This window comes from Leptodactylus fuscus, chromosome 3 (genome assembly GCF_031893055.1).
Source record: "Leptodactylus fuscus isolate aLepFus1 chromosome 3, aLepFus1.hap2, whole genome shotgun sequence".
Lineage (NCBI taxonomy): Eukaryota > Metazoa > Chordata > Amphibia > Anura > Leptodactylidae > Leptodactylus > Leptodactylus fuscus.
In genome coordinates, this window is record NC_134267.1 from 17,980,804 (window position 1) to 18,007,246 (window position 26,443).

At 42.2% G+C, this 26,443-nt stretch overlaps 1 protein-coding gene across 1 annotated transcript in view; it reads left to right on the forward strand.

The window, feature by feature from the left end:
- Nucleotides 1–16,453, forward strand: part of SPATA17 (spermatogenesis associated 17) — a 131,495-nt gene extending 115,042 nt beyond the window's left edge. Inside the window, exon 10 of the mRNA XM_075267166.1 lies at nucleotides 16,373–16,453. Within this exon, the coding sequence (XP_075123267.1) occupies nucleotides 16,373–16,453 (81 nt within the window). The remainder of the gene's footprint in view (nucleotides 1–16,372) is intronic.
- Nucleotides 16,454–26,443: the final 9,990 nt, after the last annotated feature.

Consider the following 26,443-nt stretch of genomic DNA (forward strand, 5'->3'; position numbering starts at 1 on the left):
GTGGTCATTCTGACTGGATTCCATGTAATACCACATTTTTCCTGTAGTGGCCGCTGTCTGAAGCATCTCTCCAAAGTAGGACTTGACCGTCAATATCATAATTTGTCTGTTGGTACAACCATTTTTATACTGTACTTTTTCCTAGACAAATGGAGGTTCCTGATGGCCCCGTCACCCCACAGTGATCCATTTATTTCTCTCTTTCAAACTTCATATAGAAAATGTTCTCTTATTTGCTGTTGGGTTCCAGGGTAACAGTCCTCAGAGTTGTCACTGGTCGGTGACTGAGCACAGCAGCATTCTTGGAGAGACATAAGACCCGATGTGGAGTATAGGTCAGGATAGACCAGCAGCATGGAGAGCAAAAATGGAACTGGAACTATGACTGTAGCAGATCGGGAACATGGAAACTAGATCAGAACTGGAATGTGGACAAAGGAGCAGGACTGAAACGTGGACACCGGAGCCAGACAAAGCTTTGTCACTGAACAGGACTGGAATGTGGTCTTAGAAACAGGACTGAAATGTGGTTTGTTGAAGAACTCGAATATGGTCTTAGGAAGAGGACTGAAATGTGGTTTGTTGAAGGACTTGTACAAGGTCTTAGGAACAGGACTGAAATGTGGTTTGTTGAAGGACTTGTACACAGTTTTAGGAACAGGACTGAAATGTGGTTTGTTGAAGAACTCGAATATGGTCTTAGGAAGAGGACTGAAATGTGGTTTGTTGAAGGACTTGTACAAGGTCTTAGGAACAGGACTGAAATGTGGTTTGTTGAAGGACTTGTACACAGTTTTAGGAACAGGACTGAAATGTGGTTTGTTTAAGGACTCGTACATGGTCTTAGGAACAGGACTGAAATGTGGTTTGTTGAAGGACTCGTACAAGGTCTTAGGAACAGGACTGAAATGTAGTTTGTTGAAGGACTTGTACAAGGTCTTAGGAACAAGACTGAAATGTAGTTTGTTGAAGGACTTGTACAAGGTCTTAGGAACAAGACTGAAATGTGGTTTGTTGAAGAACTCGAACATGGTCTTAGGAACAGGACTGAAATGTAGTTTGTTGAAGGACTCGTACATGGTCTTAGGAACAGGACTGAAATATGGTTTATTGAAGGACTCATTCATAGCCTTAGGAACAGGACTGCAATGTGGTTTGTTGAAGAACTCGAATATGGTCTTAGGAACAGGACTGAAATATGGTTTATTGAAAGACTCGTACATGGTCTTAGGAACAGGACTGAAATGTGGTGTGTTGAAGGACTCAAACACGGTCTTAGGAACAAGACTGAAATGTGGTTTGTTGAAGAACTCGAACAGGGTCTTAGGAACAGGACTGAAATCTAGTTTGTTGAAAGACTTGAACCTGGCCTTATTGTGGTCTAGCTTGGAGCCTAAGGTTATCAGCAGCAGAGCAATTCAGGAACCAAAGCAGGGGCATAGTCAAGAAGAACCCATAGTTAAACTTGATACTGCAACTCCATTCTGTTTGACTTAAATGCGAACATAGCTGCAATATCAGTGTCCAGCTATTATACAGGGCATAGGGCCAACTGCTTCCAGCTCCATGCTGTATATAGTATGTACTCCCAAACAGCTGGTTTGTGTGGGGGTTGGCTGATGGCCCCTGACTGATCAGATATTTATGATCTATCCTTGTACTACAGGAGTAGATTAAAACATATTAGTTGCGGAGCACACAGACTTGGAACAAGGTGGCTTCAAGCAGAGTCCCCAAGATCAGTGCGTGGACAAAACCATATCCGTACGCTCTCTAGCAACTGGCTTGATCTCTAAGGGGATCTTGATGAACTCATCAGAAACAGCTGCACAGTGGCAGAGCTCACACCCAGGGAGAGCATTGCTTTGCTGCAGGAGGTGTGTGGTTGGAAGCAATGGAAACAAAATAACAAATTAGTAAACCAGATCAACAAACGCAGATTGGGAAGGGCCACCAGTATCAAATGGCATCCTGCCAAGTGCCAACACATTCATCTGTATATTTGTACCTGGCTTGTCTAACTGTTGTTCGTTTGATTGACTCAATGAGAGAATTCACCATCCACCCTAAAAGAGTCAAAATGGAAGAAATCAATCACCCAATAAAACTGGAGATCCCAGCCACTGAATATTCATCCTATACTCCTAACTACTTGATCGAGCGGTGTCGTGTCAGCTTGTCTATCTCCTAATGCTGCAAGTAATGCACCAAGACAGAATGACAATCACAGCACCGCCGCCCATCAGCTGCAATTAATCTTTTATTTAACATAGACAAGGAAGGGAAAAAAACTCCCATCATCCCCTTTTTGAAGACTAAGGGACCCTGTTTTTTGATGTTTGCATTTTGAGCAAAATTGTCCCTACCAGTTCTGACAAATTGAAACACCAGGCTAATTATGGCAGCTAATGAAGTGTGGGGACTGGTCACAGCTTGTCGCGAAACTGTTCCTTCAGCTCGGATTACACTTTCATCAATCACTTTTTTAAACTGATCCAGAATTGCTTCTGCCGAGTGCCTGGCATTTTTAATGCTGTTTCTGTAATTGCTTTTCTCCCCAAAGCTTAGACTGTTTTTTGAAATATTACATTCGTAGGACGGAGCTTGCAAAGTAGAGTTTATAAAAAAAAATTAAAAAAAATTTCAAAAAGTGTTATTGCCTCTATCAGCTGATCAGCTCCATAAAAGGACGAGAGGAGTGACCGTGATATATGGCTTTTAATCCCGTAAAAGGGAGCAGTAAAGTATATTCATGTATATGTTTATGCGTCCTGATCACTGGAGACCGGAGGTGTATTGAAGCCTCGTGAAACATGGATTGTGGTCTGGACGGTTTAAGCAACTAAACACAATGGGGCTGATTTATTAAAACTGGCACCTCATACGCCAGGCTTTTAACTGGTGCAGGGACCAAATGATTTATGAAGAGGCTCCAAGCCTGAATGGAGATCTAGTCCACTTCGGAACTCTACTAGACTCAACGAGAACCCTACCATGGTCTTTATGAGGACTAACAATGCCAAACCATCTAAAGTTAATGGTTTCCCTTGTCCCGAGACTCTAAAGGTTGGACATTGGCTTAAAGGGTAAGTAATTATAGGGATCACTAGATAGACAGTGTCTTTTGGAGGGGAACTATTTTTTATTTTTTAATTTACTTCAATGAGGCTACGTTCCCTTCAATACAGCACCATGAAAACACATACGGTTGAGCCACAACCAAGCCTCAACCATTATAGAGATAAGCAAATAGTATTCAAAACTCTAGTTTTGAATACCTCGCTTCCATAGGAATGAATGGAAGCAGCTGAACACCAAGGGGTTAAGCCCCGGCCGCCGGCGACGGCCGCTTCCATTCATTCCTATGGAGCAAGGTATTCAAAACTAGAGTTTCGAATACTATTCGCACATCTCTATCAACCAAGTCTCAACCAAGCCCATTATTGACTTCAAAACCCACATTCTAAATACTGTGTTTAGTCTTCGGCCAAGACCACCACCTGCTTGGTCCTTGCTCATTGTTGCCTTGCTATGGATACTTTCTCTGCCCATCTACCACCATGGTGGACATTCTCTCTTATCAGGTTGTACAGTGGTGGCCATTTTGTTTCTGATTGGACACAACTTGCCTATGACTGATACTCTTCTCATGTCTAGTAAAGCAACCAAAGCCTGCACTATCCTAACTCGATCGTGGATTGTATCTTTTAATATCATGCCATGAAAACAATAGGTTAGCGTTACTAAACTAAATGCACCAGAATTCTGGTTTCGTTTGCACGAAAAACTACAGCCTACATTCTGTCCAACTACAAGGTGGTGTAATCTTAGACTAGTTACTGTGACAAATCTGGTGTATTTGTAGACTGTATTAATATATCTGACAACAAGACCACTACCAAAACAACAGAGAATAGAGTGGAAATTGTTACCATGAATGTTAATAGACTGAGGATTTGACAATGACATGGTCGTTCTAATAGTCTTCTCTCTTGTACTGATGTTTCTTTGAAAGGTGATCACCCTGCTACGGGTCCAGCTCCGAGCACCTACTGAGCAACTTTTTAATCTGGTACTTCCAATAAGTGGCCCGCTCTTTAGATATGCATTTGGTCAAAGGCTGTCTTCAAGAGACAACAGCAGTGATGAGAGTAGCCATGACAGTGGTGGTGGTGATGGCAATCTTACTCTTTGGCATGGATAGTTCTAATAGATAGTCTTCACTTATGAGCTGATGTTGTTCTGAAAGGTGATTAGCTTGCAAGGAGTCCAGGTCCCAACACCTACAGAGCAGCTCTTTGTTCTTGTTCATGGAGCGGGGTCCCAAATAGGCTACGTCTTAGACATCCAGATACCTTATAAAGGATTGATAGCAGACAGATAACCTCTGTCGGAATAATAACATTCCTTGAGGAGTGGGCACCTTTGCAGGCGTATGGAGACTTACAAAGCCATTTTCGCTCCACTAGGGGATTATGGGGAATATACAAATCTGTTTCCCAGGATGTAATTAGGAAAACAGTGCCTCTGTATGTTGCCTATTAGGACAGCCCCCTTAACATCATGCGTGAACTTCTTTAATTCTTAGGAATTGGTAGCATAAGGGACCAAGCTAAGGCTATTTATACCGCAAGTTATATAGGACCAAGTGCAGCTCTTCGGCCCTCACCCACATCAACCTGCCCAAGGATAGCGCAGCCGGGTCCCTGTTATTTGCATGCTTGTAAATACCCGGTCAAATAACATGCTCAGTTGTAACAAGGATCGACCATAGCATTATACTCAATGATATAAACTCTGTAGAATCAGGAACCTTCTTAGCATGAGAGCAGCGGTCTCGAGACAACATACAGCGACTGCTCAGTTCCCCCAGAGGTTTGTGCCCAGTTCCTATTGGGGCTGCTTCTCAGACTCTTGCTGGATTCGCTATGTTTGGACAATTCTGGGATCACACTGCCACAGTGATGAGAACTCCCGACAGAAGACTCGAAGGCACTGGAGACCCTCTGTTTTTTATGGGATCTTTCCTGCCTGGTGTGACTACAAGTCATCAGACTGTGCCTAGAGATGAGCGAGTAGTATTCGATCGAGTAGGTATTCGATCGAATACTACGGTATTCGAAATACTTGTACTCGATCGAGTACCACTCGCTGTTCGAATGTAAAAGTTCAATGCAGAACCAGCATTGATTGGCTGAATGCTATACAGTCGGCCAATCAATGCTGGTTCTTCTCCTACCTTTAGAAGTCTTCTCCGTGCAGCTTCCCCGCGGCGTCTTCCAGCTCTTCCGGCTCCTCATTCACTCTGCCAGGCATCGGGCCTGGGCAGAGCCGACTGCGCATGTACGCTTGTAGTGCGGGCATGCGCAGTCGGCTCTGCCCAGGCCCGATGCTTGGCAGAGTGAATGAAGAGTCGGAAGACGCCGCGGGGACACTGCAAGGAGAAGACTTCTCGGAGGATCCAGCCCGACCGTCACTCGTGGACTTGGTAAATATAATTTGATCGAACGTTGAAACGAGCATTTTCCCCCCATAGACTATAATAGGGTTCGATATTCGATTTGAGTAGTCGAATATTGAGGGGCTACTCGAAACGAATATCGAACCTCGGACATTTTACTGTTCGCTCATCTCTAACTGTGCCTTAATTGCCAAGGGGCTCCCTCTGCGGCACAACCAATAGGCACAATTGGGTTCCACTTCTTTGGTTAGGATCATTGTTTTACCCTCTCTCCAAAAAGTTCCAGACTGGAGAAGGAGCAAAGACAGTGTAACATCGTCCATTCCAATAAGTCATCGGCATAGACACCGCAATAAACAACGTCTTACGTGTCATACAGTGCACAATAAGAGGACAGCAAAATATACAAAACAGATATACAGGCCAGTCCTCGGAAAGGACCCATCAACGTTGCCCACCTAAGGTCATTTTGTGGAATGGGGTGACTTCCATCTCCTTCCAGATTCACCAACTTACCTGTATATACATAATCCCTTACAGAATAGTATATAGATGACGCCCCGAGCTTATTCTGCTCTGTTAAGTGACCTTTAATGTGTTTTTGTTAAACAAGAAAAAAAAATTCTCTGCTTAAAATACATAAAGACGGTCATAAAATCAAGTCGATATGTGTACGGAGAATTACAAGTCAACTCCTGAGGCCTAATGTGGCGGGATAGATGAGCCGCTCGTGCTTGTTTAGTAAAACACTTTGCATACGCCATATTTCACAGGATGCTTTTTCAGTAGTTTGCAGCACTTGCGATATGACGTTCGTTACCACCAGCTAATTAGCATGATATATATTCCGGATAAATTCATAGGTCATTAATGTAAATGTAAATTGTAAGGTCGTGCAGAATTACAAGCTTTGCGTTCAGAAAATTCAGGTTAGCCACTCAATGATAGTAAATTACGGCATGCTTAATAAATCCATAGAGTTAAGGCTTCCACTCGGCTGTTTGCTGGAGTGAGATCCGTCCCTGCACTTGTAATTTCATTGTTATTTTATTGTATCGCTGCAATGTATTTATAGTTCACTTTCAAGATGAAGTCAAAGAACAATTTCACCTGAATGTAATGAAGAGATGTAGAGTAATAAGGTTAGGACTCCACGGCAGTATGGCATCGGCTACGCGGAAAACTCACAGGAATAGGCCTGTGCACATGGCCGTATTATGGTTCTGTACTGAAAGTTCTACAGACCCGTAATACAGCACCTATACAAGTCTATGGACCCTTAGGATATGTATGCACATGCGGGATCTAGGGCTGGTTTGGGGCAGATTCTGTCCTGGTTCCACCTCCCGTGGTTTTCAAAAAATATGGGTCCTGCTCAAAACCGCTTGGTTTTGGGCTGTGCCTCTGAATCCGTGGCACGAGACACGCCCCATTCAGCCCCATCAACAAAGGAAAGCTGCAGAAGAAAGCCATCTGAAAGGGCCCTTACTGTAGCACCATAGGAGTCCAATTTCCACTTGGTGGATTTTTCTGTCATATCTGTGCAGGATATACAGTTTTGAGGAAGGTGGCTTGGGAAGGTGTGAACCCCCCCCCCCCCAAACATACTCACCTGTCCCCGTTGCTTCAGTGTCCCCCACTGTTGTCTGGTCCTGCTCCTCCTGGAGTTTTCTCCTGGTAGAAGTCCTCGCTTCATGTGACCTCGGTGCCTAAGGAAAGGAACCGGGACATCACTCACATAAATCACCTATGACATCCCGTGTCCTTCCCTTAGGCCACTGATCGGCTTCAGTGGTCACTTAAGGTGAGGACTTGCACTAGAACAAGACCCAAGGAACAGCAGGACCATATCGTGGTGGAAGACACCGGAGCACCATTCCGTATGGGTTTTTGCTGTTTTTTACACCATCCCCGGCCTACTTACTCAAAAGTGTATATCTTGGACAATCCCTTTAACACTTAAAAAAATTAAATCACAGTTCTCCCTGACTTTTATAGGAACTAGCAGGAGTTTCTGAGTTTTTGTGGAGCTCCAGTTTAGGTTCACCAGGGAATTTTTAAATTTTTTTTAAATCATACTCAACTGTCCCTGGTGCCCCTGTGTTCTCCCAGCGCGGTCCGGTCCTTCTGTTCTGGCATTTCTCATGGATCTCTTCTTGAGTTACACTGAAGCCGCTGATTGGCCTCAGTGGTCACGTGTGGCTAGGACTATGGCCACACGTCAACACTGGAAAGAGAGAGAGAAACGGACCACACTGGCAGGCACTAGAGCATCGGGGAGAGGTGAGTATGATTCTTGTTTTCTCCTCCCCTGGCCTATGTAAATAATAAACTTAATGTCCATTTTTGCCTGGACAACATAGTTAAGGCTTACATTAGCTTTACTATTGGCCCTCTTCCTGCACCCTAATTTCGGAAATTGGAATAATAATAATAATAATAATAATAATAATAATAATAATAATCATAATAAATGTTATAATAAAAAATATATAATGAAATTAATAATTTTTTAATCTTGTGCCTTTTGTATATATTAGTAATAATAATAATTAAAAAAAATCACCGTTAATTGCCTGGACTACAATTATTCTACCGCCTTATGGACAATGCATAAGGATGTCTGGGAATTAAGAATTATTGGCGCCGAGTGCTTTCAATGGCTGAAATATTGTAAACTTGTTTCACCGGGGCCAGCAATGGTGTCAATGTACTTTGTGTGAAAAGTGCAAAAGAAGCATTAGTGTCTGACATAGCTACTTGAAATAAGTGAAATTAATGGAGCTCTATTCATGTAAGACAAGGCCACAAAACCCCTTTCATGCTGCTTACAGACAGAAAAAAAAAAGTCAATACGTTTTTATTACTCGCAGCTGACCTACATTTTGCTCTACAAGTGCCAAGCCCACTAATTGGTTTCAGTTGTAAGAAAAGTTTGCCCCCGACCAAAACCTAGGGGTAGATCAATCAATCTCTTTTAGGGTGGCTTAGTGGTCTCTTGGCGATTGGAATAAAATCTGTGTTAGGTCGGAAAATGATTGTAGTAGGCATAACTGTCACCCCGCGACATTAATATATCTAATGTGTTTTGTAACAAAGAGTTAAAGCCGAGGATACTTCTCGCTCTCCAGCCGCACAGCTCAGCAGTTTTTGCCAGGCTTGTCAAGTGAGTCAACGAGATTTCCATTTACAGTGTTATGGCGGAGAGTGGAGAGTCGATAAGGTACAAGCTCGAGGTCACTGGTCACATTTTTTTAAAGATTGGTTGGACACATCCAAGTAAAATGCTCCGAGGACCACTTTGTGACAAGCCGGCCTGGGAGAGAAAAATATATTGTTGACGAGACAATACGAGACGTTCGGTCCTACTGTAGGCTAAGGCCAGACGTTGCGGAGAAGTTGATTCTTTGTTGCAGATTTTGCATTCCCTTTGTAGTCTGGGATTGGTTCAAACAACAGTCAAATCTGCAACAACAAAACGTAACAGTTTGAGGTTAATGGAATATTCAGGAAACAAAAGTTGAATAAAAAGTTATCATATTTTTTGATATACTGTCTGACTCAATTGCTCATAGTTATGAAGATCACTTGGTGGTATCCATCATCGTTTACCTCCAGAGGGAATAGATCTATCCTGGTCATGTGATGGACTCGTTTTTTGAAATGTTGGTACCAAAATTTGACTTCTTTTTAGCCACTATAGTCCAGCATCACATTCCATCTATTGTAACCTGACATCTTAGTAACTGAGACCGTTTTCAATCAAAGGCTCAATATAGCGGCTAGAAACATGGTAGTTGATGACTCAGAACTATTGTAGACGATGACCCGGAAGTGTTGTAGATTTTCCAAAAACATTATATATGTCAGGAATCAGAAACAATGTAGGTTATGACTCAGAGATGTTGCGATGATCACTCTGAATGATTGAATTTAATAACCTTGTAAATGATGACCCAAAAACATTGTAGTTGATTACTCAAAAGCAGAACAATGTCGATGATGACTCAAAAACACTGTAGAGGATAACTCAAAAATACTGGAGATGATTCTTAAAAGTTGATGTGATGACCCAAAAACAAAAATGTTTAAGATGATGGCCCCAATGCAGAAAAATTGTAGATGACCCACAATTGTTTTTAATGATGACCCAGAAACAATGTAGATAATGACTTAGAAACTATTTAATGACTCTGCAAGTGATGACATTTGCAATGAAACATTGTAGAGGATGACCCAGATGTGTTGTAGTGATGACCCAAAAACATTATAAATGAGGACCCAGAAAAACTGTAGATTATGACATTGGAGATTGGAGACATTGCAAATGATGACTGAAAACACGTTGAAGTTAATAATATTGTGAATGATGGCCCAAAAACATTGTAGACTATGACCCAAAAACATTGTAGATGACCCCAAAACATGGTAGATGATGAACCAAAAATGTTGTAGATGACACCAAAACAGAAACGTTGTAGATAATGCATAAGCCTTGTTGATGACCCGGAAACACTGTAGATGATGACTCACAAGCCTTGTAGATGATGACTGAGAAACTTCTCAAATGACTTAAAAATATTCCAAATAATGACCCTTAAATATTGAGGACAATGACTCAAGAAATAATGAAATGGGGTTGGACCGATCTTGAGATTTCAGGATTGATTTTAAAATCCGATTTCTGATCTTTTTCCAGCCGATCTTGATCGCAATCGTGAAGTTTGCTTGATCGCCGATCGAGATCCAATCTTTCCCGATCGCTCAATCCTAGTCAATGCTTCTCTATGGAAAAAGTCACTTTTAGGGTTGAACCGATCTTGAGATTTCAAAAGCCAATTTCCGATCATTTTCCTCCCGATCCCAATCGCGATCGTGAAATTTGCTCGATCGGGGTCGGATCTTTTCCCATCCCAATCTCTCAACCCTACTCAGAAACCTTGTAGATGATGCAAGTGAAACATTGGAGATGATGATTAAAGATCATTATAGATGATGACTCAGTAACATAGTTAAGGATTAGAGATGAGCGAGTAGTATTCAATCGAGTAGGTATTCGATCGAATACTACGGTATTCGAAATACTCGTACTCGATCGAGTACCAATTGCTATTCGAATGTAAATGTTTGATGCAGAACCAGCATTGATTGGTTCTTCTCCTACCTTTAGAAGTCTTCTCCGTGCAGATTCCCCGCGGCGTCTTCCGGCTCTTCATTCACTCTGTCAGGCATCAGGCCTGGGTAGAGCCGACTGCGCATGTCCGCTTGTAGTGCGGGCATGCGCAGTCGGCTCTACCCAGGCTCGATGCCTGGCAGAGTGAATTCAGAGCCGGAAGATGCCGCGGGGATGCTGTAAGGAGAAGACGTCTTGGAGGATCCAGCCCGACCCTCACTCGTGGACTTGGTAAGTATAATTTGATCGAATGTTGCCTACCCCATAGACTATAATAGGGTTTGATATTCAATTCGAGTAGTCGAATATTGAGGGGCTACTCGAAACGAATATCGAACCTCGAACATTTTACTGTTCGCTCATCTCTATTAAGGATGACTCAGAAATGTTGGAGATGATGACCTAAAAACATTATAGATGATGGCACAAAAACAAACATTGTAGACAATGACCCCAAAACAAAAACATTGCGGATAATGACCCCAAAACAATGTAGATGATAATGTAATAGTACTGTAAGTGATGACCAAAATCCAGAAGTGTTGTAGCTGATGACCCAAAAACATTGTAGATGATAAACCAAAAACATTGTAGATGACACCAAAACAGAAACGTTGTAGATGATGACATTGTAACGATGACCGATAGACGGCATATGCCACTGTATGCCTAAACCTTCTAAAGGAGGTGACACCAGTGAATTTTCCCAACTTATTCCTCGATTGGAAGAATCAAAAGTGACATGAAAGGCACCCTTCCTCCGATGAGCCCTTAAAGAAGTCACCTGGAGAAGAAATAAGGATCAAGGAGAACAATAGACATCATGGTGAATCTTCGGAAAACTGAATATTTTGTTCCACCGATGGACTGTATGTCCGTTAAACATGTATAATTTCCAAATTAAATTAAATTTTACAAATGTTTTTTCTTACCCTAACTTTTTCTCTCTTTTTTTGTCGAAAATAACTTTTTTTTTTTGTAATTGCTCAGACCATACTTTTCTCAGCACATAATCTTTCAGGAAATGCCACCAACTTTGATGCTAAATCTTTAAATGTGTATTTGGCCTTCTCATCAACATATGCTCTGACACATAATTACCAGCTGTTTTGTGCTATAAATTGTAGACAAAATCATCCTCCAGGGTGGCCGTAATGTGAGGACTCCAGTTAGAGTATACCGTAAGGCCCTCAGTTGCCAGGGAAACGGGGGCAAGTCGTACAATGAAAACCTAGCATAAGTAAAAATATTAAGATTCTCTCCATCGCTGAGAGGATGAGGTCAACGCTGCTGTTCCACCACTTGCATTTATCATTACTGATCCAAGGGCATCGGGAAAAGAGAGAGTTCACGTATAGTTTTCTAACTTTATATATCCCTTAAGACATTAGCTGGAAGGAAGAAAAAAAAAAATCAAAAGTTCTTCATTAGATTTGCAGCCTTTGTATATTCTATGTGTAACGCGACTGAAGTTCCAGATTTTTTGGATCTTTTTGTAAGTTTTCTTTTTGAATATTTTGTAGAATTGGTCGATTGCTCTTTTATGACTTTAAGTCGTGTACGTTTAATGGAATGGTATAAATTAACATTTTTGTTGGCGCTCACGGTTCTCCCATTTCCCTTTCATGTCATTGCTTCTTTCGGTACACGTGAGACTTGGGAGTCTTGACAAATTTTTGGAAAGTTTAAAGGCTCCTTTAGGCTAAGGCCTCACGGTGCGGAAATGCTGCTTTTTTTTGTTGCCGATTTTGCCGCGGTTTTTTGAGCCAAGGCCAGGAATGGATTAAGCAAAAGGTAGAAGTATAAGAACCTTCTATATATTTCCCATTCCTTTTGATGTCACTCATGGCTTTGGCTAAAAAAAAAACGCAACAAAATTTGAAAAAAAAACAAACTTGCGTTTCTGCAATGTGGGGCCTCAGCCTAAAAGTTGTCTGATCATATTCATCGGGGGGCCCTAAAACCACGCTTTATAGATGGGAATTAGAGATGAGCGAAGAGTAAAATGCTCGAGGTTCGATATTCGTTTCGAGTAGCCCCTCAATATTCGACTACTCGAATCGAATATTGAACCCTATGGGGGGAAACTGCTCGTTTCAGAGGTAGGCAACATTCGATCAAATTATACTTACCAAGTCCACGAGTGAGGGTCGGGCTGGATCCTCCGAGAAGTCTTCTCCTTGCAGGATCCCTGCAGCATCTTCCGGCTCTGAATTCACTCTGCCAGGCATCGGGCCTGGGCAGATCCGACTGCGCATGCCCGCACTACAAGCACTACAAGCAGACATGCGCAGTCGGCTTTGCCCAGGCCCGATTCCTGGCAGAGTGAATGAAGAGCCAGAAGACGCCGCGGGGAAGCTGCACGGAGAAGACTTCTAAAGGTAGGAGAAGAACCAGCGTTGATTGGCCGACTGTATAGCATTCTGCCAATCAATGCTGATTCTGCATCGAACTTTTTGCATTCAAATAGCGAGTGGTACTCGATCGAGTACGAGTATTTTGAATACCGTAGTATTCGATCGAATACCTACTCGATCGAGTACTACTCGCTCATCTCTAATGGGAATGCTAGTTTCTTAGTAACTAGTATTTTGGTTTTTTTTAATTAAAAAGACACGAAACAACTTTTTGGAAATTTCGTTCAATAAGAAATAATGAAAGGAATATAATGAAATAAAAGGACTATAAAACAGAAAAATATATTTTTAGATTATTTTTTTTAATTAAAAAAAAATAGTTAAAAAATTAAAGAAAAGGTAAAGTAAAAACTTTTTTTTTCTACCTTTGTGTAAAATTCTTATATATTGTATCAGGACCATCTGATAATCTAGAAAATGTAATAATCTGGCGCACTGGTGTTTAATAAATGTATCACTGTGTAGCACTAGAATGTAAATGTAAAGGCCGATTTTATTCTAAATTTAGTAATAAAGTGCCGAATGTTTTTGTAATTTTTTTTTAAAATTTTTTTTACTTTATACTTGAAAAACTCTCATGGTTACAGTACAGATGTATAATGATTTTAATTTATTCTATGCTATGGAAATTTAGTGTCATGAATCCACATGTATGTATTATTTTATAACAAAATGAACTATCCACATTCCTTTAGGTTATTGCAATTTTTTTTTTTTTTTTTTTTTGGGGGGGGGGGGGGTTTCTAAAGACATTTACATGATAATATGTCATGCTATTTTTATTCTAATGACAGATCTAACATCAGATTCAGACATAGCCTATTCATACGTGCTGTGTTTGGTGCAGTTTTTGTACACCAAACTCAAAAATAGTTTTTGGCCGAAACGCAACATTTTTGCAAAAAAAATTAAAAATTCCTGTAATTTACAGTCCCGGCAAAGTGAATGAAATTTAATTTAATTTCATGCATAGATTGCAGAAAAATGCTGAGGAATATGTAGCATTTAAAAAAAAAAAAAAAAAAATTTTGGGAAAAAAAGGCGAAAAATAGCAGAAAAGCAGTGAGAAATGCAAATGTTTTTGTTGTGTTTCTTTCTGCATTTTTTTAACTGTGTTTTGCTGCGAGTGATCTTAGCTATAGAGTGGATTTATAATTGGACCAAATAACTTAAAATTGCACTTTGCTTCTAATGTAAAATACTGCAAATTTTCTGCAGCATTTCAGACCTGTGTGAACTTACACTTAGTTTGAATTCACACATGTTGTTGCAATTCTTTAACCAAAAGTCTTCAACATAAAGGTAATTTCTATACATTAAGGCTTTCCTTTATATGATTTAATCATTTCTGGCATTGGCTCAAAAAACTGCATCAGAAACAGTTTGAAATCCAGCCTAAGGCCGGGGCCCCACGGACCGGAAACGCCGCGATTTGCCTGCAACGGAGATGCTGCGGGAAAAATCGCGTCGTTGTACAGTGCAGGCAAAGTGGATGGGATTCATGCAAACCCCATTCCCACTTTGCGGAAGTGATTGCAGCGCAGACACTCTGCCAATTGCAAAACCGTTGCGGCTTTGCAAATTGCAGCATGCCAATTATATCTACGGAAACGCCGGCGGCTTTCCCGTAGATATAATGGTAAGAGAAAGTCCGCAGAGGAAAACTCTGTGAACTTTCTCTTAAAAGCGCTGCAGAAAGAACCGCAATGCGTTCACGCAGCGGTTCTTCCCGCAGCGCTTTAGTGCTGTGGATATGGCCCATGGGGCCTAAGAAAGGTCTGTGTCCAGTTACATCATTAGACCGGATTCCGGCTTCTCCGTACTATCAGCATCTACTGGCTGCAAATACAGTGTAAAATAACATGACATCGGCCTTGTTATTTTGCAATTTCTTATGCCTGCACGCTGCTGATTCTACAGACGGCCTACAAAAACATAATACTGCACCAACATGTCATGTTCATGGATTGCACAGAATATTAAAACCGTTTCATTTACAAGGTGAGATAGGAGTCATATTACATAATCCGTTGCAATTTATGAGAATAAGAAATATCACTTTATGTTTCTGGGCATTAATTAGTTGAAATTACTGGAAACAATCAGGAAATTGATGTCAATTGCTCCTGTTGCCAGAGAAACCGGACAGTTTAAGACCTTCCGTATGGTAATCATCATAATTATCATTCATTACCAGTAGGTTTAGTTAGGACTTAACCCTAATGTGGCCGCTACATGTTATAACATGGTATTAATCCATGACGTTCGGAGGGTAAAGGGTGTCCAAATATTGTCTTTAAATTGGATCCATTTCTTTTTTTTTTTTTTTTTTTTTATGCAGATTGTGAGCCCCACATAGAGCTCACAATGTACATTTTTCCCTATCAGTATGTCTTTGGAATATGGGATGGAAATCCATGCAAACACGGGGAGAACATACAAACTCCTTGCAGATGTTTTTTTTGCCTTTGGTGGGATTTGAACACCAGGACTCCAGCGCTGCAAGGCTGCAGTGCTAACCACTGAGCCACCGTGTGGCCCCAAATTGGATCCATTTCTGATTCCCGAGTAGGAAATTTATTTAGAATAATTTACCTTACGTTGAATTTTCACCAATTAATTCCATGTTGTTGTTAAGTCCAGTATCGGTGCTGATGTATTTCATAGTACATACAGTATAGGAGTTATACATAGCTCTAAATCCTCAGCAAGGGGTCAATGATACAATATGGCTACCTACAGCCACCACGTGGGGAAGTTTAGGAGCTTAAAGACTACTTAGAAGGAAGTTTAGGCATTAACTACATACCGAGTCATTATTAGATTCAGTGTTGAAACATTCTCTTAAGCTCCCTTAAGTGGGGGTCTGAAAACAAAATGGACATTCACTTTAAAAAGGACTTTCCACCACCTCCACTTATTGTATCCTTCAATAGCTGCTTCTTTACTGATTCCAACACAGTTGGAATTTTTTCTCTAGCCCTTGCCAGTCCAAAGTAATCACTTCTGTTACTTTCAGCACAATCATATTCTCTGCTGTGAAGTGGGCGGTCCTAAGATGGAGCAGGGTGTCAAGGACCGCCCACCTTGCAGCAGAGAGCAGAATTGTGCTGAAAGTAACAGAAGTGATTACGTGGGAATGGTGAGGGCTAGAGAAAAAATTCCAACTGTGCTGGAATCAGTGGAGCATCCTGTATATGGTTGGAGTATCCAACAAAAAATGAGCAAGGAATTTTTTTAAATGTAGACAGTGAAGAGTTTAAAAAGATATTCATATAATTAATTTTAGAAAATAATCATCCATTTGTTTTTTTTCCTCAGGACTTCCAAACCATCTTTACGCCAATCCCGCTCTTTGACAAATATGGACGTACATACTCCAAAGCTGGACAAGCAGTATAATTTTGTGAGCTTATGGTGAATTCATACCGGAAAAATACACAAGTTACTACCAAAGAAACAGCAATATTTTCTACTACGTATTTGTATTATCAACTACTGCACTAAACACAAAAAAATTAGATGATGTGCCTCCAAAATCTCCACTTTAGGGAATCTGTCACCAAGACCCAGCATATCAATTCAGCCCCAAGAACATGCAAAAATTATTAAAATACTCGAAATTTTGGAATTATTATAAGTAAAAAAAAAAAAAAAGAACGCAATTAAGAGATCAAAGGGAGTGTGTCACCAGGACCCAGCATATCAACCCAGGTATTAGTGCTTCCATCACTGATTATTGCCATTTTTGTCAAGATATCGCTGTTTTTGTCAATGTGCAAATGTGCTCTTTGGGGCTAATTTGGATATTGACAAAAACAGTGATATCTCGGCAACAATTCACAAGGTGAAAACACAGTTTGAATCAGGTGACCCTTATTTGTCTATCTGCAGGGCTGGGGTGATATGCTGAGTCTGGTGACACTAACCTATCTATCTGCAGGGCTGGGGTGATATGCTGGTTCTGGTGACCCTAACCTATCTATCTGCAGAAAATGCAGCAAAAACGAACAACACCGGCAACTCATCCGAAGTGAAATAAAATATAACTTTTAATTTACATAAATAAAATAAATAAACAAAATAAATCAAACAAAAAACCCCTAAAAAAACGCCAACGCGTTTCGGAACATTGAGTCCCTCTCTCAAGGTGAGAAAGGGACTCAATGTTCCGAAACGCGTTGGCGTTTTTTTAGGGGTTTTTTGTTTGATTTATTTTGTTTATTTATTTTATTTATGTAAATTAAAAGTTATATTTTATTTCACTTCGGATGAGTTGCCGGTGTTGTTCGTTTTTGCTGCATTTTCCATGAAAGACATTCCTTTGTCCAGAGTGTGCCGTGCACCCCGAAGATGTATCAACTGCAAGAATCATTGAAATAAGGGTGAGCTCTGAAAAAATCTTTTTGCTCTTTTTGGTTATCTATCTGCAGGGCTGGGGTAATCTCTAAGTAGCCAGAGGATTTTTTTTAATCTTCTGGCTACTTAGTCCCCCCTGGTGTCCACTTACCTGCAGAGATGGCTGGTCCGATGCCCGGTGTTCTCGTTCTTCTTCGCCTCTCTGCCCCCTGCCTCCCAGGAGAGTGTGGGTGGGTTAGGAGAGTGTCTCCTAACGTCACGTCTCCCCGCCCTGTACCCGACCACACTCTCTTAAGCCACAAGCATCGCCTTCTTCCTAGCTCTTTAAACACTAACCTGGGAGGAGGGGGCAGCGAGGCGAAGAAGAACGAGAACACCAGGCACCGAACTGCAGGTAAGTAGCTACTAGAGATGTTAGCTAGCCTCCCATTAGAATTAATGGATGCAGCCGGCGCACAGGGGGTTAAGGCTGTGAGCCGGCTGCTTCCATTCATTCCTATGGAACCGCAACAGAGCGTATACTCAGAATGAGCGAAGCGTATACTCAGTGTGAAGGCTAACATTCTTAGCTTTTCCCACAATGCTTGGCCAGTAGCAAAGTATTGTGGGAAATAATCACCGATCTCGATCCCACCGAAAAAGAACACAATCGCTCAACCCTACTGGTAAGATGATGATGACAGCAGCTAGATTCCTCTGTCCCAGAGACGTCAATAGAATACTGTAAGAGGACAAAATCCAAACGGCACGGCGTACCAGAAAGGATCCAATGGATCCAGCGTCAGCCACACCAAACGATGTAGTAAACAAATAGACTTTATTGAATCTTCACAAATCCCCTTTTCACCACACGTTACGGAGATTACACTCCTTTGTCAAGTGTCCAAAAAATGGATGTGTTTTCAATATTTACAATGTTAAGTGTCAAGTTAAATTTTGCTACTGTGCATCCATATCTCCTCTCATTCTCCAGACTTGTCTTGTCTGTAAGGCATCTGTCTGCAGCAGGAGCCTCTCCCCACCGCTCTCTCTACAGTATGAGCTCTCTTAGAATTTATTTTTAGATTTATTTTTCCTTTGTTTGACCATTGTAATGTGGTTAATCCCATCTCAGTGTCCTATAAATGATTGTGTTTATTGATCCGCATATTCTTTCTGTATTCTCATCAACTTACGTTGTGTCAAGTTTTCTGGAAACGGAAGAGATGACACCATTAATGTGTTGAGCGCACGGTATTACTGTAGGTGTTCTTCTTCCTGTGGTTATGGTATGGACCTTGTACCTGTATAATATGTATGTGTTATCAATAAATGGGTGTGATTATTCATTGCCTACTGATTCTATAGAACTATGACCTACAATGCAATGAAATGAAGGGGGGTTGTGCAGGATTAAACAAACATGGCTGCTTTCTTCCAGAAATAGCGCAACAGCTGTCCGTGGATTGTATCTGGCTTCCAATGAAGGGTCCGCTCCCACTGAATGAGATGGGGGAACGTTGCAATACCGATTACAACCCATAGACAGGAGTGGTGCTGTTTGTAGATGTCGGCAGCCAAGGTCTGCTAATCCTGCACAGCCACTTATAATTCTAGTTCTGCCTCCAAAATTTCTTTTTACCGAACCACCATTTACTTGTCTCATCTCTGACCGATGTTTCGGGGAAACGATCCTTTGTCCCTGGTATGTGAATGAGCCGGTGTGCCGCCATTGCATTCCAGCTGTAAGGGGCGGAACCACCTCAGGATTAATGCTGGGAAGACCAAGGAGATGGTGGTGGACTTTAGTAAACGGAGAAGTGCTCCGACCCCGGTGGAGATCCGAGGAACATGGATTGAGATAGTCAGGACCTATAAGTATCTGGGTGTGCTCCTCAACAATAAACTAGACTGGGCTGATCACCTGGAGGCGCTGCACAGAAAGGGCCACAGCAGACTCTACCTGCTCAGGAGGCTGAGGGCCGGGAGTCCAGGGGCCACTTCTTAGGGCCTTCTTCAACTCTGTGGTTGCTTCAGCCATCTTTTTCGGTGTGGCCTGCTGGGGGAGCAGTATACCAGCCAAGGACAGAAATAGACTTGACAGGCTGATCAGGAGGGCCAGCTCTGTCCTGGGGAGCCCCTTGGACCCAGTACAGATGGTGGGTGACAGAAAGATACGGTCTGTGGTGACCTCCATGCGGGAGAACAAATCCCACCCCATGTATGAGACCTTGATGGGACTTAGCAGCACTGTAAGTGACCGTCTGCTTCACCCCAAGTGTGAGAAGGAGCTATCGCAAGTCCTTCCTCCCAACCGCGACCAGGCTGTATAATCTACATCAGACCAAGCGAAGACACTCCGCACAGAGAACTAATGATTATGACTATGAAGTCTTCCTTCTTCTGTTCCTTAGCTGCTATGGACTCCTAGTATATCTTCTCTTCTCAGCATATGTGTGTCTACGTCTGTAATATATTACTCTGTATTATCCTGTATCTGTATTACTATGCCGCTGTAACATGCTGAAATGTCCCCACTGTGGGACTATTAAAGGATTATCTTATCTTATACGAATCCTGTATTTGTCTATCTTTATCAGCCCCATAGACGTTCATGAAATGGCTTTGTGTGTTCCATCACTGCTTCATGCAGACGGATACATGCTAAGCTGCCATTACATAAGAACAGAGAAGGAAATGACTTCACATCATGTCGTCAGATATTTCCATACCATATGGGACCTGTGCACTAGACATGTGTGAACTGCTTCAGTATGAGCCGGGTTAGACCCAAATATACCAAATTGTTTTGTTTTTTAACTAAAATGGCAGCTGCGAATTACATTGTGGTAAGTTATACTCTGGCAAGCATCATGACACAATGACACTCCCTGTACCCATGTCACCACTGAGGCCCAATCAATGACCTCTGCAGTGACCCCGTGTGCATGACATCACAGAGGAGACAGAGAGAGAGCGCTGAGGAGTAGGGTTGAGCCGATCTTGAGATTTCAAGATCGATTTTAAAATCCGATTTCCGATCATTTTCCAGCTGATCCCGATCTCGATCGTGACATTTGCTCGATCGCCGATCGGAATCTGATCTTTTCCGATCCCGATCTTCAACCCTAGTCAATGCTTTTCTATGGGAAAAGTCACTTTTAGGGTTGAGCCGATCTTGAGATAACCTCCGATCTCGATCCCACTGGAAAAGATCGGGTTGGAATTCCGATTGCGATCGTGAAATTTACTCGATTGCCGATCAGAATCCGATCTTTTCCGATCCCGATCGCTCAACCCTACAGTGGAGTCCAAAAATTGGTGAGGGAAGGTGAGTATAGATATTTCTTATGTTTTACACCTCCCTCCTCCTATTATACTTTAGGGTCTGAAGAGACCCCATGGTATAATAATGTCACTTCTAGTTTGACCCCAGAATGAATCCGTGTCCTGAGCCATCTGAAACAAAACAAATCTTGGGAGGTTCACCCATTTCTACCGAGCACCTTTCATGACCCACCGAGGGGGCAGGTAGGAGCACAGGAGGACATGGCTTATCAATAAAGGAGCTGTCCACCATGACATATAGTCTGTAAGTTAAATGGTAAAAACATTAATTCAATTTTTGGTTCCTATATAACTTTTTTATTGAAGAGGTTTTTGTATTTTTCACCCGTACTTTGCCACAATCACCTGTTTCCATATCTAGTACCATGTATAATACCTCTCTCTCTCAAATCAAATCAAATAGCCTTTATTGGCACGTCCGAATAGATACTTGGCATTGCCAAAGCTAGAACAGTGGGGGGGGGGGGAGTTGGAGGCGAGGGGAGAGTATGGGGGGGTGATTTGGGATATAACAGTCCATGGAGTCTCATCTTCCTCTTAGTTGATGGCCACTATAAGGGGAGGTGGGGTGGGGTGGGTGGTTTGGGGTATAACAGTCCGTGGGATCTCATCTTCCTCTTGTTTGGTGGCAGCTGGACACGTATTGGGCAGCGATCTCCACAGTGGCCTCTTCTTCTCTCTCTCTCTCTCTCTCTCTCTCTATATATATATATATATATATATATATATATATATATCTCCATCGCACGGGATGTCCTGGGGACTCCATTAGCAATTGGCCCGAATCCCAGTGGTAGTTGCTACATTGGAAGTATGAATAGCTGTCTATGTGATACAGATGTAGCAAACCTTAAAGCAGTTGTCCAAGATTCAATAATGATTGCTTATACCTAGGATAGGTCACCAATATCAGACCATTGGGGTTGACCCTCATTGCAGCACGGTATGCGGAACCAGAAGCAAACAGTCCCCTACACCATGTAGTGGCCATAGCTAAGCCACAAGAGTGCAGCATGGGCACTACACAGTGTTAGGAGTCATCAGCTTCTGTCTCAGTACACTGTGCTCTAAACAGCTGATCAGTGGGGGTCCCCTGGAGCCCCAAGTACACCAGCTGCATCTTTGCATAAGATTGAGATATGATGTCTATCACTGTTATGTGCTTTGTAATGTAGTCAGATGAATATACTTGGCAGAGACGATAGACTTCCTTTAATTTTTTACTCTTGTTATGTCCGGCCTATCTACGGTGATCCTAAGCAGTGACTCCCCCGTTATCAGGAGACATACGAGATGGGACAACCCCTCCAAAACCTCTACCCAGTAGGTCTATATTTAATAACATATTTCATTCCTACTCCTCTTCCGACCTGCTGGATTCTAATTCCGTGAGCGTCTTTTCTGTATTCCATATAGGTCATTCTGCCCGATTTAATTTGCAATATAAAAAACCTAACTTTATTGAAAATACGGCCGGTCCTCCTGCTATAAAAGATGAGGGATGTAGGTGGCATTTTAAAAAATCCCGAGAAAAGTAGTAGCCCGAGAACGGCATTAAATCTTCTAAAGAAAGTCTGTTGTCCTTTTGCTCTTGTCACAGTTTTATGAATGTAACATTTTGAAAAGTTTGTCTTTCTGCGCCGCAACAGGAAATTAATTTCATCTAATACCGGTAAGTAAGAAACGGGCCCGTGCGGACTCAGATTTAATTTCGCCAAATAAATGTGAGTGCTTTTTTTTTTTTCCAGGAACGCGGACGGGGGCCGTAAAGGGGTTTCGTACACAAAACTGTTGATGAATAAAAAGGCAGCAGTAATTTTTAGCCCTGAGTGCTGTCTATTTGATTGCCGCAGCCCCAGAGTAGTTCATTGCTTTACAATAATTCACTCCGTGTCGCTTTTTACCTCTGAACTACAATATCCCATCAGTCCGATTAAAAAGAGCAAAAAGCCTTTATCGGATTGATCTGGTTTTATTTCTAAAAAATAGAAAATGAAATAAAAAAATTAAATAAAAAATAGGCCGCACGTTCACGGATGGCTGGAGACTTCGGAGTAAATTCTCCCTATTGAGCCAATTTTTCAATGGAAAGACATGTCTGTATACAGTACTGGGCAGGTGTAGAGAAAATGCTTCCAAGTAAGAGATTTTTCAGCAATAGAAGGGTTAATAGGTTATTTTTGGCAACTGATACAATGAGGAATAAAGAAATGTAAATCCTATCGATATTTGGTGTGACCTTTGCCCTTTGGAGGAGGAGCCCTGGAAGTGATGATCCGGCCCCCACAGATATAGTCCTGATCTCAACATCATTCAGTCTGTCTGGGATGACATAAAGAAACAGACGTATTGGCGCAAGCAACATCCACAGAAGATCTGTACTCAGTTCTCCAAGATGGCGGCGGGAACAACCTCCCTGCCCAGTTCCACCATAAACTGTCTGCAAGTATCGAGAAGAGCTGATGGAAGGCAAAGGGTAAAGGTCACACGGAATATTGATGGGATTTACATTACTCTTTTGTTTATTCGTTGACAAAAATAAACTATTAACCTTTTTATTTCTGAACTCATTCTAACCCTTCGTTCACATCTGCGTTGGCATTCCGTCCGGGAGCGTCCGCATGGGGATTCCCCCCGAACAGAATACCGAACGCAATTGCAAGCACTGTGCATAAAAGCACATGGACCCCATAGATTATAATGGGGTCCGTGTGCTTGCCGTGCACTGCCCGCACGAATCGTGCAGACAGGAAAGTAGGTTATGAACTATTTTTCTGTCCCCATGTTCTGTGCGAAGATCTGGTGGCAAGCACACGGACCCCATTATAGTCTATGGGGTCCATGGGCTTTAATGTATAGCGCTTGCAATTGCGTTTGGTAGTCCATTCGCGACGGAATACCAATGCAGATGTGAACCAACCCCTACTTTACACAACTTTTTTTTCCATATATGTTGGAAACTTTTGCACAGTATTGTAGGGATCAGCCATAAAAGTTAAATGGATTTTCCCAGAATCACTGACATCATAGGATGAGCGATACTGACTGATCACAAGGATTTTTCTAATCACATCGATGGAAGACAAAAAAGAGCGTCTCAAGTCTTCCACTGGGATGGAGCTGCAGTCACACAACGTCTATTAGACTGATGAAGATAGTCATGCTCCTGTAGTCCACTATCTCAGTCAGTCCCATAGTGGCCCGAACCAATCTGTAGCTCATGTGTCGTCACCAGTGATGGCCGGTATTTAGCACCAATTACTGCAGAAAAATAAACAAGGCCCATTTGGGAGAATGGAGGGTTTAAAGTAGCAAGTATACCTTTTGGAATAAATGAGTATGTCCCTTTGGACCGCCATGACCGCTTCTTCCATCTGTGACTTGACTCTGTAAAGTTTGCAACACAAACATCTTTGACTCCTCACTTCTCCACGCACCCAATCTCTCTCTCTCTCTCTCTCTCTCTCTCTCTCTCTCTCTCTCTCTCTCTCTCTCTCTATATATATATATATATATATATATATATACTGTATATATCCCACAGCGTCCCCTGCAGCCTATATTATGCCCCACAGTGACCCAATAGACTGTGGGGCATAATAGAGGTTGCAGGGGAACCTGTGGGAAATAATAGAGGTTACAAGGGTGACATTGGACCCTTCAAGCTCTATTATACCCCACAGTTGCACACTCATGGGGAGGTGCGGGAACATAATAAACAGTGTTACTTACTTCTCTGGGATCCGATGTTAATCCTAGCTGGCTTCGAGCCTGTATGGTAATGTCCAAGATGTCACGTGGTCTGAAATATTACCATATAAGCCCAAAGCCTGTGCTAGCAGTATCATACAGGCCCAAAGCCTGTTACCATGCAAGCCCAAAGCCTGTGCTAGCAGTAACAGGCTATTATTACTAGCACAGGCTTCAGGCCTGGATGGTACTTCTAGTGCGGGCTTTGGGCCTATATGGTAATATTCCAGACCACCTGACATCTGGGATATTACCATACAGGCCCGAAGCCTGCTATAATTAACATTGGATTCCAGAGAGGTGAGTAACACTGTTTATTATTTTCCCGCACCTCCCCATGAGTGTGCAACTGTGGGGTATAATAGAGCTTGAAGGGTCCAATGTCACCAAGGTCTATTATAAAACAAAACAAAAAAAAGGTTTGATACTTACCGACCTTGCTGCTGCTCCTGCTGCCGCCTCTTCACTCAGCAAGACGTCTGCGTCTCAGTGAAGGAGACGTGATGATGCCTGTGCGCTGAGACGCAGAGGTCTAAACCAGTGCAGGTCTAAACCTGTGCTAGTTTAATAAAAAAAAAAAATTGCCGTGGCTGCTGCCTCCCTCCAGAGTGCCGACTGGAGGGGGGGGGGGGGCGTCCCCAGAGTGTAATAATTGTACATGGGTGGTCCACAAAGGGGCATAATACTGTGTGTAGGGGCCACTATGGGTCATAATACTGCATATAGTGGCCACTATGGGCCATAATACTGTGAGCAGGGGCCACTATTGGGAATAATACAGTGTGCAGGGGACACTATGTGGCATAATGCAGGAATGCGGTCTGTGCAGTGGGGGGAGACTGGGTGCTGGGTGGACCCCGCCATTCCTAGTTATGCCACTGGTACAAGACTATAGAAGTGTACCGTCAGGGGGTGTCACCTTACCACCCATCATTGATGCTGACCTGTGAGGCCGACCCCTCTGACAGTGATATCAGTGAGATGAAACAGCACCGATATCTCACCGATACCTGCAAAACTGAAGGTGTGCTGTATTAAGCGGCCCGTCAGCTTTGCAACAGCCTATAATATACCCTATCTTAAAGGACATGATAGGTCCCCTTTAAAACAATGTTTTTAAATAATTGTTAAATATATGTATTCAAAAAATTCTATCCTTATTATTACATAGGAATTCAGTGGTCACCTGGGTATTTCCCCTAGTAGTACCGCATGCCAGCCATTCAGATACAAATCCAAAGCAGGGAAGCCCCTCCCCCCCCCAATGAAGTCAATGTACCCCAACATGTGGCTGGCCCTAGTGTCTCCCACGGACATAGAGACAACCCCTTTGAATGGAAGCCCAACCTTTTGGCTAGGTTCCCTTTCACAAATATTCATTACAGCGCAAACTGAACTTATCTGGGTATAGCAAATCCATAAAGCAGAACAAATATCATCCATAAAACAAGAAATGTTACTATAGAAGTAAAAGCTGCGGCGGCGGCGGGGAGTCTTGTGCTGGAGGTGCTGTTGTCTTTATAATGCCGCAGATGTGCCGGGTTATATAACATGACATAGCTCTCCGACTGGAACTGCTTCATTATTGGGATTTTCTAGGGGGAATTCTGACTAATTCTCCTCCTGAGATCCATACAATAGTAGAACATGATAATCTGACACGCTGCACTTTCATTTCCTTCCCGAAACTCTGATCTTCCAGGTTGAATTCATTACAAGGCAGCTCTTTCTCCTGATATATTACACTCCGGTCGTGCCTCATGCACGGACAGTATTTTCTGTCTAAACTTATTTGCCGGCAGAATGTTAATTCATTAAGTATTAGTTAATATCCTTTGCTTTATGCCGATATAAAAATGACATTAAACACGATTAGACATTAACAGATGTTAAACTCGGCCGCCTTGGGGAAACTTCTTTGCATGTAACCTTTTAATAGAACGGCTTCATTGTCAT